Genomic DNA, 19,116 nt, shown 5'->3' on the forward strand with positions numbered 1-19,116 from the left:
GGATATAGTACAGATATAGAATCTATTATCTGTAATGCTTGGGACTGGGATCTTTCTGTAATTTGACCATTTCACCATACCTCAAGTCTACTAAAATCATTTAAACATTAAATATACTCAATTGAATTGTTCTGCTTACAATAAAGACAGAGAAAAGGGAAAAGACTTTAAAAAAAATGCAATTATTTGGTTAAAATGGAGTCTATTGAAGATAGCCTTCCTATAATGTGGAGCTTTCTGGTAATGGGTTTCTAGATAAGAGATCCCATAGCTGTACTGAGTATGTTAAACAAGCAATCTCTGAGGGGTAAGCAAGTGCATTTCCGAATTTTTGAGGTCAAGGCACCTCTTAGCTCATTATAAATCTATTTTATAGATTAAATTTTATATAGTGCAGCACTAATGTGAAACTCACCTGTGTTACAGCAGTAGCCTGGGCCTGCCTGGCAATATCCTGGTACGATACAGCTGGATGGGAAAGGCCTGACCTATATGGGGCATGGCTGGAATTAGATATGGCAGGAGCTATGTCCACTGATGCTTTATCCTCAGCAGGAGTGCGGCTCTGAGACGTAACATCTACAAAAGAGAGGAGCATTAAGTCCAACTGCCCAGACACTGCAGTACCACTTAAGCACACAAACATTTCTATGCAGCACATGGCTATACCGGGAAATGCTGAGATAGTAAAGCCACCATGCCAACAAAATTAAATGAAGTTAAATGGTTTGTCTAAAAAATGACATGCATAGAAATGAATGCATTTCTGACATATTCCTCAACACTTTACAGGCATTATACATCATACATTAGCTTACAATGTAAGGTCCCTGTTACATTCACGCATACGATCGGGAGACCTATACAAGAATTGGGAGAACATTCTTGCATAGAACGAAGGCCAGAAGACCAGAGCTAGACTGTGTTAGAATCATATGATTGGACAGAAGGAAGCAGGCTAATGAAATATGTAACGAAATTGTTTTCCAAAACCAATCTTATTATTATTTTGTTAACATAGTAGGGCATTTTTAGTCAACACTTTTTATCATAGTTTCCCTTTCAGTAACATATTTTGAGGACTGTTACATTAAATGCTTTTACCCTGTAGGATGATGCACCTTACCTTTAGTATCTACAGGTATAGGTACAGGTATATTGTTCAGGGCTTAAACCATAAGTCTTACAGAGGAACCTTCTTATACCCACTCATGACTGGAAAGGCCACATGCTTGTTAGGCTATGTACAAAAACCTCCTTTGACTGGATTTTTTTAGACATGAAGACAATCTGCAGCAGATTTCCCTATTCTAGTTAAAGTGTGTCAGGAGTCAGAGAGCCCAATGCTATGCTGGACGTACCAGGGACAGGTTCCTTCTGGGAAAGAGAAATAAGATGACCGTTCCTGACTGCTGATCGGCCTCTCGATGCTCCAGGTGCAAGATCCATTCTTCGTGATGAAGTCTAGTAAGAAACAGAGGCAGAGAAACCTGTTCATTCCTATGCCGCACATACATGCCTAGTTTGTTGAGTATCAATGTTGACACATTTTAGATTCAGTTATTAGATTAAGATTAGATAAGATTCAAAGGACATACAATGGGCAAAATCTCTTCAGTATATCCATCACAGGTGTGCAACCTAAAGGCCTTCATTTGTTGAACTGCATCTCCCAATTTCTGATTGGCAGATGATATGGTTCATGGTTAGTATTTAAGCTCTTTGGGACAGAGACCTCATGTCTACAGTGTGCTGATCCCTAGAACTTACGTTTAATATATTTCTCATTATTTGAGCTAAGCAAAGCACTGCATACACTTTTGGTGCCATATAAATAATTATAATACAAAAAAAAGAAAGAAGAAGTCTTACAATTCCCCATGAAAATTCATATCATGCTGAGCTAACAGGAGATGCTGGGAGTTGCTATTTGGAACAGATAGGCCAACTAGCTGGCTATGTGCCTAGAATAAGGCTACAATAGGCTGCATACCCACCTTTGTTTCTTTCAGATCCTGATGGCTTCTCTTGTCCTGTGTAGCGGTGATGCTGCTGCTGTTGTACCCAGAGGTTGGCCCTGAGGACAAGCTGAGGTTGGAGCTTGTGCATAAAGTGCTTGTGCTCATAAGGGATTTCAGTTTTGTCTCTTCCTGTAAAGAAGGGTCAGTATTAGCTCACAGACACTTGGCACAACTGCATTGTGATATGACTAACATGTAGCAGCCTATAAAGTAATTAAAAGTTGGTATCTAAAGGTCCCAGTATTGTCCTTGTCCAGTTAATAAACCCAATCTAGCATTCCTGCCTAGCAAATGGGACCCACTCCTTAACTTAAAGTATAAGGCACAAAGGGCATTTTGCCTACTGTACTTCTTGGTAGCCAAATGACATAGGCCAAAATCACCCTCCTTGACAAGCATTTTAACATACTGAAGAATCCCCCACATGTGCAAATGCTTGTCATGTAATTCTCTTGTGAAACTGTAGCACCTCTTTTGGGCTACGCTCATAGAATCCTATGTGTAAAGAAGAGGATAGAGATTCAGTATGTGCCAGAAACTTATATAAGAAATACTGTATAGATTTTCCCAATTGTAGTCAGACCCATGTAGAAAATTTGCAGTGTGTGAATAAATAATAAGAGTTTTGGGTGTGCTGTGAGGAAGTGAGGGGTCTGGATGTGCATTTAACAACACGTTTTCTACAAAGGTAACACCAATTTTTTTATTTAGCCTTACAGTACCTGTTCAATATATGGCAAATACACATACCCATACACCTTTATATTGAATTAATACCGAACACACCTTTATCAGACAGCTCTGCTGCAGTCTCTTCTTCTCCAGCTCAGCTCTCTCTCTGAGTTTATCCCGTGCCCGTGCTATTTCACTCTTTGCCTCCTCGCGAGCTTTCTGGTAGTCTTTCAGCATCAGCTCAATCTCAGAGGGACACTGAGCTGGCTCCCTCTTTGGTTCTTGAAATCTACATTTATGTAAAGTGATTCCATCAGAGCAGCTATAATAAATACAGTATAACAGCCAGACCCTCAAGCCTACAAGTGAATAAGTGAAGATGAGTGATGTCAAACATTGGTCTCCTAGAGAAATCTCTGATTTTTCAGTTTGTCTGTCTTTTAGTGGTTGTTAACACTATTACAGACTAATGCTACCAGACAGTTTATCCATTCTTGTTTTTGCCTAAGAGACCAAAATAGGCCTGCTTTACGCTCATCGTACAATGGTCAACAGTGCAGTAACACAATTTGTTGCTTCTATTTGCCCTCAAGTTAGGTTTCAGATTCTCTGCTTTTAGCAATTACATTTTAATTAGACATCAGTATAGAGGAAGGCTGGGGGACAGGGGCAGAATTTCTTTGCTCTGCTCATTAGGCTCATATTCATTGGGGCAACAGATTTCATGAAATATGCCTTGCTATATTAGTGGACATATTAGCCTTTATGAATAGACAGAAAATAAGTAATAAGCATCTAATTCATCTAAAGCATCTAATGTGCAAAAACAGATACACCATGCAGCATCTGGTCATATGCTTATTGTATAGGTGCGCCCCATTCTTCCTATATCATGTATTGTAGGCACACACTGCCCTTTGCTCTGACCTGGTGTGGTCCACAACATCTTTCCTCAGCTGCTGTAGGTATTCCCTGCGACGGCTCGGCAAGTCTGATTCCCGAAGGGATGTAAGAGATCCCTGGGATGCGCTCAGTTGTTTTTGTGGACTCAGGCTTCGACTCCTTCTGAAAATCTGAAGCCGGTCCTCTCTTTCCTTTCTCAGGCCTTCAATTACTTTGATGTGCCTAAAAGACAATAAAGCTTTAGGTGTGACTGAAACACTAATATTCAGTGTAAACATGAAACAGACTGGGGGGTACCTGTAACCAACACAAACTGCATGAGTGGTCATATTAGCATGGGGAATTGTAGTGTGGCTGCTTGGCTTTACCTAGCAAAAAGAAATCTCTCCCCAAGTGGATATTTTTTAATCTAAAGTTCTGTTTCATATTTGTACAACACTAGGGCCAGTTAACCTTCCTGTATGTTTCTGGAGTGTTGAAGTGCTCAGAGGAAATCATACTAACTCCTTGCAGAAAAGTGCCCTGGTAACAGTTGAACTCAGGACTCCAGTGCTGCAAGGCAGAAAAGCACGGCTTAGACTACATTCTGCAATGTCACTACATGGGAGTAACGATACATGCAAACACCAGCAAATATAGATGTAAATGTGGAACCTCTTATTAGGATCCTAGAACAAAAAGCTAAGGCATGGGCGGGACTTCCAATATCATTAAGGGGCCGCATTAACTTATTTAAGATGAGTATCTTGACAAAATTCCTCAATGTGTTCTGCCTGCCACCCCAAAATATACCTCCTTAAGTCTTCCTCAGAGTTAGAAAGAACACAACTAGGTCAACTGTACTGGTATTATTCTACCCCTAAAATTAGCTTAGTGAAACAGCAAATGCCTACAGATGTGGGAGGGTTGGCCGCCCCAAATCTAATTCTCTGCTACTTAACAGCACAACTAACCACAGCTGGGTGGTGGACCTACCCTTCTCCTGACAACCCGGCAACTACTTTAGAAGCCCAAACCACTGGCTCTTATGAAGAACTAAAAAACCTACAATATAGGGTGAACACATGCACAAATATATATAACCTATTCCCTAGACCACCAGTGCTTGTGTTATATCCCTCTCTGGTGTAATCCTAAATTCCCTCACTTTGAATTCATTCCTCACCCACAACTAAAGGCCTCCTTCATAATAAAATATGTAAAAGATATTGTTCAGGACTTTGATGCACCTAATCACACATACATACTTCTCTACACCCTAAAGTATATACAAGACCATAACCCCCCCCCAAAAAAAAATCCCTCTGGATGAACCATGCCCTACCCCTATACAAACTAATATATGCCATATAAACTGCATTGTCCCTTACCCTGGCAACTATCTTAATAAAGCTTTTATGGTAAAAAAAAAAAAATACTCCATATGGCCAAAAGTATCAAGACACCCCTTTTGAGTAGTGGGACTGGCTATTTAAGCCACACCCATTGTTGACATAGGTGCATAAAAACATTGGCAGTAGGGTTGGTCAAGTGAATTGTAAAATAAATGAGGCAGAAATTATTAGGAACAAAAGAGTTCAGTAGTGAAGTTGTAGGCCACACACACTCAGACAGGTGCTGATATTTGAAATGAGTAACTAGGAACTCAGGTTATAACCCCTTATTTTTCCCAATAGTATGTTGTTCTTGGGCAAAATCATTGTTGCCATTAGCAGCCTTTCAAATCAACAAATGAACCTAAGTAAAGCATCTGGCTTCAACAATCCCTACCTGTCATAGAGTTGCTTCTTCAGAGATGTAATGTCTTTTTTATCATCAGTTGTTCCATTCTGCATAACCCTTAGTAATGCGTCTGTCTCCCCAATGCCATAGCTGAGCTTTGCTTCTGCAAGCTGGACAGTGAGGGGCTGCAGGTTCAAGTCCAGATGAATCCCGGACATAATTTCTACACGCTCCCTCTGCAACATCTCTATCTCCCGAGTCCTGCTTTCATCCACTGTGATAGGGGAATGCTCTTGCTCTTCCTTTTGCATAGAATATTCTGTTTTAGTAGGACTGTCTCTTAGGCTTGGATTAGCAGGGCTCCCAGGCAAGAGTCTGGAAGGAGTACACTGAACACCAGACCAGTTGCTAAACTTGTTGTGCATTGGTAACCCCTGCAGCGTGTGATTGTGAGATTTCCTGCTAGTGCTAGTGGAGGAATCTGGATTAAGAAGAACATCTGTGTTACATTCACTTTCTACAAAAGAAAGTCCATCCTCCTGGAAATGACTTGCTTCTAATATAGACATGGAATGGCTTTTGTCTTTCAACAACAAATTGCTGGAAGGTATGGGATAGTTTTCAAATTCATTCTCAAGCGTGGGATATCTTTTGCTCTGAGAGATTTTGTTTGGAGCTGGCTGTTTGATTGGGGAGAGGTTTTCTAGAGATGGAGACCTTCCCAAAGGGTGCTGTGCATTTAAAGCCGTTGCTGAGGTGCCATCGCCTTTATCTCGTCTTTTTAAGGTAAACAAGTTATAGTCACTGTATGGCCTGCCAATACTGGACAGTTCAGATATGCTACTGGAACGGTTACGTTGGAAAGGATGCTCTTCTCTCACAATGCAATCTTCACTTTTGAATCTGTATGGCCGCTTATGATCCTCTTTCAGTCTTTTCCATGCTGACTCTCTGCTGCTCGGTAGTCTGAATGTGTTTGCTTTTTCTGAGCTACTCTGAGAAGTGGAATTTTCGCTATCAGATCCCGTTTCAGAAGAACCATGTTCTTTTGTACTTCGGTGCCGGAGAACTTTCACCATGTTCTGGCTGTTTAAAGCTGGAGCCACTGTGTTTTTGTGAAGGGACTTTTTACTAGCTTTAAGTGTTAGAATGGGTGAAGTGGCTCTCTCTACCATAACAGTGCCTTCACCCACATTACATCTTTCAGACAGTTTCTCTGTAGTGTTGTGTTCAATATTGTATAAAGTCTGAGTGGCACTAAGTGCAGAACCTCCTACTTCTGTACATGAGCCTTCACTGGGGGGGTTCTCTGAAAAAGGAGAAAAGGAAGACAGCCTTGTAGCATAAGATGATGGAGATATACCAGCAGGCATATGAGCCAGAAATGGTGTTGATGTCCTTACATGTGATGAGCTGTACAATGGTTCACGTTGCTTACAAGAACTGACATCATGCAAATTTGGAAGAGACTGAGTCTTAGCGATTGAGGCATCATGAGCAGTTTGCTTCTCTTGGCTCTTTTGGTGTTGAGTCTGGGAGCCTGTCCCTGCAACGATTATATTTGATCTTAGGTTTTCCTTTTCATCATCCTTGTTCTGCATGTAATTGGATACCTGACAATCTGTCTGAATGCCTCTATCTACAGTAGTCTGGGTGAATGAATCCCTCATTGCCTTTGTCACAGCTTTTTCTGTAGAATCTGCGTGAATATGGCCACTATCATGTTGTGAGATGTTGCCAAGCAGTTCAGAAGTCTCGTACAAAAGTTGTGATAAGTGAAGCGACATATTCTGCATGTTTGACCATGAAGCTGGCCTCTGGTTTCTACACTTGGCACCTTTTATAGATGACACATCGGTATGACTTCGCTGGTGTCGATTTAACCTTCGGTACCTCCCCTTTGTTTGTGTTTCTTGTTCTGATTTCACCTTTATAATATCATTGTTGCATGTCTCAGACTCAGACGTATACAAGACCATGATTTCATCTACCTGCATAGACCCGTTTTCAGATTTTGGCTTTAACTCGTATGAACTGTCATGCTGAGGTCCACAGTCGTAGTTTAAGGCAACCGCTTCTTCTGACAGAGGATAATAGTATGAAGAACAGTCTAGTGAATTGGTTGACTGGAAATCTTGTGTTGTGTCATTCCTGATGTGCATGTCTTCCGCGCTGCTTAAAGTGCTAGATGCCATTTTAGCATTTGCATATGAACTCAGATGTGAATGGAAAGGGGAAACATGGGTGTTTAACCCTTCGGCAACACTGGAGCATCTCATTATTTTATCTTGGAATTTACTGCAAGAAACATCACTTGTGCTGTTAAATACACACGGCTTCAAGCCGCCCTTCCCATTCCCTTCTAGCTGCCACGAATGAACAAAGGGATTAATGTCACTTGATGAGAAGTGCATATTTTCTTTATTTTCTGTCAGCACTTGGCCTGATTGCTCTGCCTCTGATGGAACTTCTTGAAATATATTGCTGCTAAATACTGACTGCGATTCCTTTGGGTCTCTGACTAGAGCCCTATTGTGGTAACTGTTGGGACTTAGAGGTAGATTAGAGGAAAGACTTGAAGAACCCCAGTTGTTGGCTGCAATGTGATGTGGATGCCCTTGGTACATAGCTTTTGATTCTGCTTGTTTCATCTCATTCTCCACGGATATTGTTTTTATATGAGAAACTGCATTGTTGGACTGATTAAAGGTAGGATATGCATTCAGATATTCTAGTGAATCTGAAGTGGAAGATGCTAACTGTGTACAACTGAAATTTCTGTGGCTTGTAGGAATAGATAATCTGCGTTTGGGTGGCTGTAGGTGTTCAGTGCCTGGACTTTTACTGGAGCTCAAGCAATGACCCTCAGGCACTTTTACATGTGAGCGTTCTAGTTTCAGGTAAGAAGATTGATAATTGTCTAAAGGGACACATAAAGTTGCTGGCAATGAGACACTCCTATCTCTTCCAATATACTGCTCCTTGGCCTTACTGTCACACTCACTGTGTATTTGCTGGTATTCAGGAGACCATGTCTGGTTTAGATGACATTTTGAGGCTTCCATGAGATCTTCCCCTAAATGTACATCATGTAATGAGCTGCTGTCGGAAGTGAATTCTTCACAGGTGGCCCCAACTACAGAGTTATCTCTAGCCCCAACATTGGTTTCCCCAGTTAAATCTTGGTCTGTACGAATAATCTCAACATTATACATTTTGTTTGGGGATACCATATCCATCATTTGTTTACCCGGATTTGAATCTTCTTCACAGAAATTCTCTTTTCTGACCTTTTTTCTCTGTTCTCCTGGCTGATCCACCTTTGCAGCCATTTTCTCATCATACACAGATACAATAAATGGGGTCTGACATGATATGGAATATGATGGGTCATTTGAAGTGGAACAGCTTATAACTGTTTTATCTGAGTTGATTAAAGTGCATGGATCTACCTTCTGCTCATGTCCAAGGTGATTATGGAGATCAACTGTATTACCATTAGATAAATACTCAGCAGTATAGGTCTTCAAGTATGTAATATTTTCAACCTCTAAATTGTCTCCAGCGGCTACAGGACTTTGTAATAGATATACTAAGGGATCTTCAGAAGCACTGTTGTTCTCACTGATAAGCTCTCCCTTTATAAATGGCATTTGTGTGTCCAGTACATTGTGACTCTTCCCCTCCTTGTGGCAAGCCTCATTAGAGGGTACTGAACTGGATACTAAACCTTTCTCTCCTGTCCTGCTTTGAAAGTACCCTAATTTGCTGCTACTCTCAGGCTCAAGCTTACTAGTTTTAGACAGCAGTTCATTTGCTACATTTCCAGCTGGGCATGGAGAAAATGAATGTAGTTGGGAAAGTAACAACATGCTTTCAGCTGTCTCTTGTGAACTCGCCCCCTGCTCCAGAGTTTTATGTACACAAGACTCATTTCCATGAACAAAATGTGAATTATTATTTGCAATCCATGGTACATTTGCTGCCTCTGCAAGTTTAGCATCAGTGTGGATGTTAGGGATGCTAGTTTCACTAGCAGGGTTGACACAAGTGTTATGGTTGCCCAGCTGTATGGAACGTTGCATATGTGGTGTGGCGAGTCTTTTTGCACCAGAACTACTTTTTTGGCAACTACCTGGGCTGTTTCCAGCTTCACTTTTCTTGATAAAAGGTCCAGACTTGAATATTGTATCTGAACTGTTCTTTGCTTCATTTAATAGTTCATTTTGCATTACTGCTTCATAGTAGGGAAGGACCAAACCTGCATTCCTACCATTTTCTGTATGGTAGCTTCTATTGACAGACGTTGAACTAGATCTACAGTTTATTTCATTGTCGGTGTTTTCACCAGATGCTCTGATAGTTTGGACAGGTAAATGCTGGACATCTTGGTACAGGGGGCATCTTGGTACACTGGCCCACAGTGCACCTTTGTCACCTGAAGAGCTTTGATTATCCATATTGTTTTCATGCCTGCAGTTGTCATTAATTTCGGAGCTATGACTTCCAGAAACATCTACAATAATTTCCTCTGATGTTTTTATGCAATCGTGTTGCCAACTGTGGGTGCATCTGAGTGATCCATTGTGGTCATGAAGTGTGCAAGACATACTGTCAGCCATTCCCACTGCTCCCTTTATAGTGGAACAGGCCATCTTCTCCAATGGACTTTCTGTCTGTGCATCCACAGAAAATTTCTCCTTTTCATTTTTACCTTTTAATTCACAGTCCTCATTCTTAGAGCCAGTCATTTGTTCAGGCACAGAACAGTGGTTTTTAACTGGTGCTAACAGATTTACTTGCTCATTGGTTACTTGCAACATGATTTCTTCAGATAATTTTGGTTTGGTGACTGCTTCTCCATCCATGACTCTTTCTCTCCTTTCCTTACTGATATTTTCAACAAGTGAAAGCATGTCAGCATCACTTTGCCTAAAAGTATTGTCTTTTATATTATTATCAACCTGAATACATGCTCCTTCATTAAAGCTAGGTAGAAGACTGCTGCCTGTACTTTTCGTAAAAGAAGAGGTACTCTGAAACATAACAGTCTTTTGACCTGAGTCAGTCAGAGCTGGTGACACTGTCTCCGTGCCAGACACATTGCTGTTTAAGGTGTCACTGGAAGCAGCAGGAGAAGGAATTGTAAAACAATGGTCACTTTCAACTGATACAAAGCTTACACCATCACCAGCTTTATCACTTTCCTTCTTAGCATCCTTAAGATTAACATTTGTAATAAAATTACTATCATTTGCCAACTTTGTTGGATTGAATGTCAAGTCCCTGCTGTTGGTTAATAACAAAGTGTTGGTTGACTTTGGTTCATGCAGTCTTGGTGTGTTGTCTTCCATATTCTGCTGTACCGATCCCATTGCTTCTTCTGTGAAACCACTGCCTTGACCAGTTTCCAAATCGTTTCTTTTTATTTTTACATCTAAAGCCAGGTCTGAAGCGATTGGTGTGATCTTTTCCTGTGCCAGAGATGGCTGTTTCCTACATTTATCGACACAAGGATTAACATTAAAATGAGAATGATTATCTGGAACCATCATTATGTCTTCTACTCTGGTGCTGCCTGATCTTTCATTGAGGTACTCTCTGCCTTCAGTTATACCATTATCACATTCATCATTTTCAATCCCACACTTTTTACAGTTTTCTTCATTGGCATTCAAATCAAGTTCTATATGGGGTGATGTATAGAAGGATGAGGGGATTAATTTTTGAAGTTCACAAGGCTCAGCCGGTTTTTCCAATTTATTACCATCCACACTTATTTGAGGAGAAAGCTCCATTTTCAGGTTTTCTAGACTGTCCAGGTCCTCCACCTCTAAAACATTAGATACTGCAGGGTTAAATAATGGCTCTAAACTGTCAATGTGCTTAAGCTGCTCACAGTTAGGCATTGGTTTTGCTACTTCAGTGTCATACTTGTCCTGCTGATCAGATGTTCCCTCAGTAGTATGATAGTTGTAGTGGTTTGTATCCCCGCTTCCCTGAGTGACATGAAAAGACAAAGTACTTGGTTCACATTTTTCTTTCTGATTACAAATGACATCAGGAGTCAGATCATTGCTCTGTTTCATTTGCAGCCTGATTTCTTTTGTGTCTTCTTTCCTTGTTAATTTCATTTTGTTTGGAGATTTTTTTGCATTCACAGTGGTGATTTTCAGCCGTGTAGGAAGTATCTCTTTAACTATCCCGCCTTTCAGTTTTCCAGTGCCTGGTGTCGGTCCAGATGTATCCTCATGGTTTGCAGTGGGGAGACCTATACAAATGTCTGGATCCTTCAAAGCCCTTGATTCATCTTTTACTGAGCACTTCAATACCACTTTCTCTCCAGCTTTCAGTTGATCTTTTAAAGGTCCTAGATATTGTAAGTCCTTAAAGTCAGAATTAGCAGCAGCATCAAGAATCTGACAATTACTTTCTCTTTGCTCATTGGTGCATTCAGGTGCAGTTGTTTCTGGCTCAACATTCTCATTTGGCAGCGGAAGGTTTACCCTACTGCCCTTGACAGTTCCTTCAACAGGACATTGATTATTTTTAATAGAATATTTAGTGGATACCTGATTGGGAAGTTCAGTCTCTGAAATAATAGTTGAACCTTCACATTTATTATTTGCAGATGTAATTGTACAGTCTTGACTTTCCCAAAGGGCACTTGCTGCAAGATCAGGAGGGCAACTGTTTTCTAACTCCCCAGATACCACATCATCCATATTGGTTTGGGCCTGGGGATTAATGCCATCCCTATTACTTAAGACAGCATCACTACAATCCAAAGCAAACAGTGGATTGACATTTAGGTAAAAAGAATTACTGAGTCCCTTGTCAGAACTATTCTCTGCTTCAGTGGAACTAATATTGTTCTGATCTTCTGTTTGTAATCCAGAGATCCTAGGGCTTTGTAGCTTCCAGAAGATCTCTGCAGGCATCTCTTCAGATGAATCCATTTCAGGGACATCTTCTGCATCAGCCAAACTATCAAGAGAAAAGCTTTTTGAAAGTCCAGTTGTGATGGAGGTACCCATAACTAGAGGTAAAGGGTTTGGATCTTCCACCATATCTTTAGAAGAACTACAAGGTGTGAGAACAGTCTTGTAATTATTAAACCTCCTTCTATTTGGCTTCTCCCTTTTGGTGCCTCTCTCTGCCAGGGAGTCCTGGGACATTTCACTATCCTCACTATCTGAATTATTTTTACAAGCAACATTTTTAATTGCTAGCTTTTTCCAGTTAAGATCTTTAGTTAAGGCACTGCCAAAAGCAGATGAAAGGGAATCCACAGAATAAAAGCTTTCACTCTCTGAAGAACCAGTTTCATCTTCCTCTTTGCAGTCTTCAAAGAGCACTTCCTTTGGCTTTAGGAGGCCTCTACTGAGTCTTTCTGTGCTTTGCCACCTTTTGTCAATAGCATGGGTTGGGGTAGGCCTGCTTAGTGTATTAATGCTGTCAGTAGATGAACATATTTTGGCAAGTCCATTTGCTGGTTTCTTATTAATGTTTTTCAAACATAAATCTGCATCTCTTTTGGATGCTTTAAGAGTGCTGGTTGACCTTCCAGCAGTTTTTTTCCCAGAAGTAATGGTTTTTGGAATACTTTTGGTATTTTTTTTCACAGTGGCTTCATTCTTCTCCAGTGTGTTTTTGTTTTCTTGCAGAGTGCTCTTTCTACAGCTCTCCAGGCTCTGCTGAGGGGAACTTCTAAAGGATTTCACTTTGGTGTCACTGTTTGTAGTGGCTATGGGTATTCGTGAATTTCTTCTCTTTAGAGGTTCAGTGGTTTTAGATTTAGATCTGCTACCAGTTTTATCCATTTTTTGCCGCTTTTTGCTCATTTGTGTGTATGCACAGACAAACTTTCCATAAGTGCTTTGTTTATTCTGGTTTGTAATAGAACCAAATGGGCGCTTTTCTACTCCTTGTACAATGCATTGGTGATCATTTGGGGTCTCGCTTTGTAATCCACTACAGCAGGTTGAAGAGAGGCATTCTACAGACACAGCACGCCGTGGCTTCTTCTCATTAGATGGCTTGTTACTGTGCAGAGATACAGCTGGCTCACAATTCCTTTTCAAAATACTGTAGAAATATGGAAGCAGAAAATAAAGTTAGGGTGCTACAGGATTGCTGCTCCAGGCATAAAAAGACCAAAGTGCCCGTGTTTATGTGCCCTAGCTAACACAGAACAGCACCAGCCCGGGGTAGCAGCGATCGCTTCCTTCTTCCTTGTTCGCTGCGCGCGCATGCGCAGTAGAGTGAATAGTGGAACTTTGAACAGAGAAGTCGGCGTTTCACTCTACTGCGCATGGGTTTGTCCCGTACAAGGTAAACGATTTAAGTCACTTGGGGGTGCCTAACATTTTGGCACCCCCAATTGACTTAGCCTTTCCTTGTCCTTTAAGCAGCCCATGCTGCAGCAATATAACATTACTATATACAGCTTTGTTTTTGAGGAAGCATGTCGCCTGTGCTTTTTTTAATCATAAAAGGGATGTTAAAATATTTATTTCCTATATACTTCTTCATTTAACAGGTACATGCGATAGCAATAAAATATTAGGAATAAAAGTTGATAAATCGATTAGAAAAGAAAACAACCGGGGCCTACCCTATACTCTTGGCTATTCCTGCATTGTGCTGCTTATAACCATGTGAGCATGGACTCCACCATAGGCACCACAGAAAGAATACATAATATGAACAATATAAGAAATAACCTAAATAGGTGTTAATAACCTAACACCTATTTTGACATAAAATTATATGAGCTACACTATGGCGCAGAGATGTAACTTATAGAGATGAAAAAGGAGGGAAGGCAGGGCTGCCTGTGTCACTCACTGGAGTCAGTCAATCAGTGGAGCTCATGGCATTAGGGAGCATCTCATACATATTAAAGCCCTGTATGCCATCGCATAGTAGAGGGGACTGGCACATAAACAGATCACAGATTAAAGTGTGTATGTGCAGGATGTAGATATAGTTCTGCCACTTCTACCCAACTGATAAGTATAATTAGTTAATTAGTGCATTTTTATACACTCTGACATCAGAGATATCTCAAGAGCGTTTTAGCAAGTGCAATTACCTGAGGTTTGGAAGAGTCTGGAATGAACGTGGCAATGCACTTGGCCTGAAATGTGTTAAGCCCTTAGCAGGTCCATCTGAATCTAGATTCTGCAATTGCTTGACAGTGTCCTCACTAATCCAACAAACAGCCTGCAAATGCTGGAGTTCCTTCTTGGCTTCTAGCAGCTTTTGCTTCTTAATTATTCTCTCTAGCTGAAACTTGATCCTTTTGCGCCTTATGTTTCTCTCAGCTCTTCTTAGGGAGCACTTGCGCAACAGCTCCCGCTGCACCAGCCGCTTTCTGTCCAGTTCCGCTGCTGATGGACGATTCTCAGTCTCTGCAGTATTTTGAACCTCTGCCTCTGCAATGGGCTTGGGATCAGTCTGGGCTGATGAATCACGCCTCTGAAGGTGAGATTTGGTCAGCTGCTGTTCTTCTTTAACAAGCCACTGCCTGTCTGTGTAAGCACAATATTATGTACAATATATTATATGAGCAGGTAAAATGATATAACTTGCCCCAAAACCCAGGAATGGTGTGGCGGTGAAATAACACTGCTTTACTTCTTTCCCAGGTTAAAGGAGAAGGAAAGTTAAAAAAAAAAACATTTGAAACCACTCCAGTTTGCCTCGGAGGGGGAAAAAAATCATTTCTGAGAGGGCAATATAGATCAGCCTTGATCATTACAGTACTGTATATAAATAGACACAGAGACTTACTTTCTTCAATGATTTGGTTAATTAGCGATTGTTCAAGTTCAAGTTCCTTTTCGCTCCTGATTTTAGATGTCTGTATTTGCTTCTTTAAATCTTCTACATAAAGCTGCTGTTGTTGCACCTGCTGCTGATAATAGCCTTCCAGATCTTTAAGCTTTTGCTGATACTCTTCTGATTCCAATTTTCTGCCAAATAAAGCAAGCAAACTGAGAATAAAGTAGAGAGAACATGGAAGACAGAGTGTTTGAATCACTGCATAAAGTCAATAGGTATAGATCATTTGACGGGACAGTGGGTATGGTTCTCTGAGATGCCAGTGGGTATGGATGACCTGACAGGCCTGTTTGCTTCTTCCTGACTACATGCTCCATGTATGTGAACTGGAGTACTTGTCATTATTAAACATTGGAGAAGTGGCAGATGGAGAGGGTAATTTTGACCACCACTGTTCTAGATGTGCATGTGCCCCATAAGAGCCAATACTGGGTTTTGTTGTGCCATTGCCATTAGGGTGTAGAGCTCTTGCCAGATAGATATGTATTGCAGATAGTTCTGTCACTGTGTCACAGTGTGGAAACAGGAAGCCTAGAGAGCTCACATGATATGTAACTGAATACAAATGATCTGCTAGCAGGATTACACTCAATACAATACTCCCCTATGATAGGTCAAATGCTATGTGCACTGTGACAGGGTTAAGATTTTAGTGTTTAAGCTCATTAATGCATGCCGACATACTAATATCATCGACTCATTTAGTCTGCTTATTGTGTCTAGTGCTTGCCTGCTTCATGTTACTGTATGTACATACACAATAATATTCCCATTCTGGATAAGTGGTTAATTACATAGTTACATAGTTACATAGGGTTGAAAAAAGACCAGTGTCCATCAAATTAATAAACACCAGTGGAATGTACAAAAACTGACATTCAGACATATACAAAAAAAAGCACCTGATTTGCACTTGTGATGGTAAACAAGCCCGGGCCTAGGGCGGCACAAATTTAGGGGCAACATGCCGCCCAGCCGCACCTAAACTTTACTCACATATGGAGCACTGGGGACAAGATGCACAGAAAACTTAAGCTAAATGGATGCGCAATCCTGATTGGACGGGGCAGAGGATGGGGATGGCCTCTGGGTGCTGTCATTAGAAATTCAGCATTATAAACAAGTCTGCAAGAACTTTCCTACTCCAAAGCACAATGCCCTAAGGGGGTTATGCTATCAAAGGTGCACAGTTTGTCACAGGTCTATTATCCTGCTATAAGCACCTAGTATTTACCGTCAATAGCAACCTCTTATTGGTTGCTATGGGTTACTGCACCTTAGCAAACTTGGTGAGTTATTTTGCATATGGGGATAAGATTATAATGAGAAATAAATACATCTCTTCACTAAGAAGGCCCTCACCCCCAATAATTATACTTCAAATCGTAGAAAAACAGTTGCACACGTGATTGTTTGCGTTACATATTCCTTCAGTGCATATTTGCATTTCTACATGTGGGAACTGACATACTTCTTGTCTGTACTACAGGCCACCAACATCTAATCTAGGTATGGCCACTGGGGCTGCTGTTGGACTTGGGTCTATCTCCAGCTCTCTTATGTCTGTGGGTCAGTCTTCCTTCACAAAGCCATGTCTAAGGGCCTTAAAGCTGCTTTTCAACAGATTAGTATTTATATATTATCCATAAGATTCCTAATAGAACAGTCATTGCAAATGTGTGCTCTTTCAGGCAAGAGAGGTTTAAGCAATAAGCCCTAATGAGGTAAGTGATACATAGTGCTAGCTCAGCACATCCACTCCCCTCTCACTGTATTAGCAAACATTACAGTAATTCTGCTGGCCAAGTGGGAATATTAGGGCACTCCCTGCCCATTACAACACAGAGAATGCCACTCATCATTACCAACACTGAACCTACACAGCCAAGTCAGATCCTTTCCCTCTTGCTGGAATAAATCAGATTGACAGAATAGAGAGTGTACGAGAATATAGCAGCAATGTCTGTGGGGACAGAGATTCCAAAAACACCTTGGAACCCTTGTAACAAAGGGACATGCAAACATTTAGCCAAACACACAATTGTAGCAGGGACTTTTCCAGGAATAACAAAGCTAGTCCCACTGGCACTCTTCCCTAGCACCCATTATTCGGGCATTTTTATGTGCCAGATATTCACCATGATTGGAAAACTGCAGATTTACTGCATTTACACAAGGATATTTGAAAAACTTTTTCTAAAAATATGCATTTAATCAGCCAACATGAATACTGGAACATGAATGAATATGGAATTCAGACTGATGTGGGAAAGATGTATGTCACTCACCTTGAGCAGAGCCGGCACTGCTCCACGGAGGCAGAGATGAAAGAAGCAGGGTTTAAGAGCTGTGTTATTGTAAGAAAACCAGGGATCCCTGTAGAGCTGTAGAGCTAGCCGAGCTGTCTCAAGCTACTGTATGCATCCAGAGGCTAGCAGACACACTGGCAAACTCCCTACCTCTAGTCTCAAGGCTGTCCCTGGCTGCTGCAGGGGTTTGGCTGGCCCAAGGCTTCAGCATAATGCAGCTCTTTGTTACTATAGCAGCCAATGCATCTCTAATGAAGCGCCAAACACTTTCACTAGATGGCAAAATAGAAAGCTAACTGCACTGTGCTGCTAAAAGAGCTAATTGTACAAGTAGCCCTTATAGCATTGGCTTGTTTGCATGTGAGAGAGGCAGGCTGCATTCGGAGTACAATGCGGCACAGGCTGCAAATCCCCTCTGCAAATGAGATGCTGCTACGGGCACCAACAATGAGTAATGGAATTCATTTCCCAAGCCATGAAAAGCTTTTATGTTGGATTCCAATTCAGTAAATATTAGTGCTGTATTATTCATTTCCAATCTCAGGTCCTGGGAAATTGTCTCCTTTGTTCCAAGGGTATAAGCACAGACAGGAAGGTAAAGCAAAGTGCTATAGCAGTATTATGGGCAGGCAACCTATTACTGGGTAAGTGCTAAAGCTGAAGGCAGGGATGATAGAAAAGCATTTTGTAGGTCAGGCATAGGCAACCTTCAGCATTCAAGGACTCCCAGTATTCATCCGCCAGATCAGCTGATGGAGGGAGCCTGGGAGTTGTAGTTTATAAAGCTGAATGCTGTCATTCTGTACATTTACACATGAATGGGCCATGCTGAATAAAGGGTCAGGGTCACAACTAGGGGTAGGCAGAGTGGGCAACTGTCTAGGGCAGTGCTGTCCAACTGGCGGCCCGTGGGCCGACCCCCCTCTGTGTGGCCCGCCACCTGTCTGGCTGCTTTGATTTCTTATCTTTGTGTAAGCTTTAAATGGTATCAGTATCAGTACTGAGATTAACTGGCCCCCTGCATGGTTCTCACCTCAGATTCAGGCTGTAATCCCCCTGTATTGTTTAAAAATGTAATCCCCTGTGTTGTTCACACCTCAGGCTCAGGCTGTAATCACCCTCATTGTTCACCTCCTCACACCACAGACATTGTATGTACTGCCTGGTCTATGCTGCCTGTGTGTAAGTTCCATGCAGGATGCTGCCGCTTTGCAGAGCGATTTGACAAAATTGGAAAACTGGGCAGCAAACTGGAAAATGAGGTTCAATGTTGACAAGTGCAAAGTTATGCACTTTGGTAGGAATAATATAAACGCAAACTATCTACTGAATGGTAGTGTGTTGGGGGCATCCTTAATGGAGAAGGATCTAGGGGTTTTTGTAGATCACAAGTTGTCTAATTCCAGGCAGTGTCATTCTGTGGCTACTACAGCAAATAAAGTGCTGTCTTGTATAAAAAAGGGCATTGACTCAAGGGATGAGAACATATTTTTGCCGCTTTATAGGTCCCTGGTAAGGCCTCACCTTGAGTATGCAGTGCAGTTTTGGGCTCCAGTCCTTAAGAAGGATATTAATGAGCTGGAGAGAGTGCAGAGACGTGCAACTAAACTGGTAAAGGGGATGGAAGATTTAAGCTATGA

At 41.4% G+C, this 19,116-nt stretch overlaps 1 protein-coding gene across 2 annotated transcripts in view; it reads right to left on the reverse strand.

Moving 5' to 3' along the window:
* The window catches only part of stard9 (StAR related lipid transfer domain containing 9), a 93,822-nt gene that overhangs the window by 4,394 nt on the left and 70,312 nt on the right, over nucleotides 1-19,116 (reverse strand). For both annotated transcript variants that reach the window (XM_018096600.2, XM_012969276.3), the window contains exons 21-28: nucleotides 15,117-15,298; nucleotides 14,416-14,854; nucleotides 5,367-13,406; nucleotides 3,621-3,818; nucleotides 2,808-2,982; nucleotides 1,998-2,150; nucleotides 1,362-1,464; nucleotides 416-579 (exon numbers count right to left, since the gene is read on the reverse strand). In XM_018096600.2, coding sequence (XP_017952089.2) covers nucleotides 416-579; nucleotides 1,362-1,464; nucleotides 1,998-2,150; nucleotides 2,808-2,982; nucleotides 3,621-3,818; nucleotides 5,367-13,406; nucleotides 14,416-14,854; nucleotides 15,117-15,298 — 9,454 coding nt within the window. The remainder of the gene's footprint in view (nucleotides 1-415; nucleotides 580-1,361; nucleotides 1,465-1,997; nucleotides 2,151-2,807; nucleotides 2,983-3,620; nucleotides 3,819-5,366; nucleotides 13,407-14,415; nucleotides 14,855-15,116; nucleotides 15,299-19,116) is intronic.

This window comes from Xenopus tropicalis, chromosome 8 (genome assembly GCF_000004195.4).
Source record: "Xenopus tropicalis strain Nigerian chromosome 8, UCB_Xtro_10.0, whole genome shotgun sequence".
Lineage (NCBI taxonomy): Eukaryota > Metazoa > Chordata > Amphibia > Anura > Pipidae > Xenopus > Xenopus tropicalis.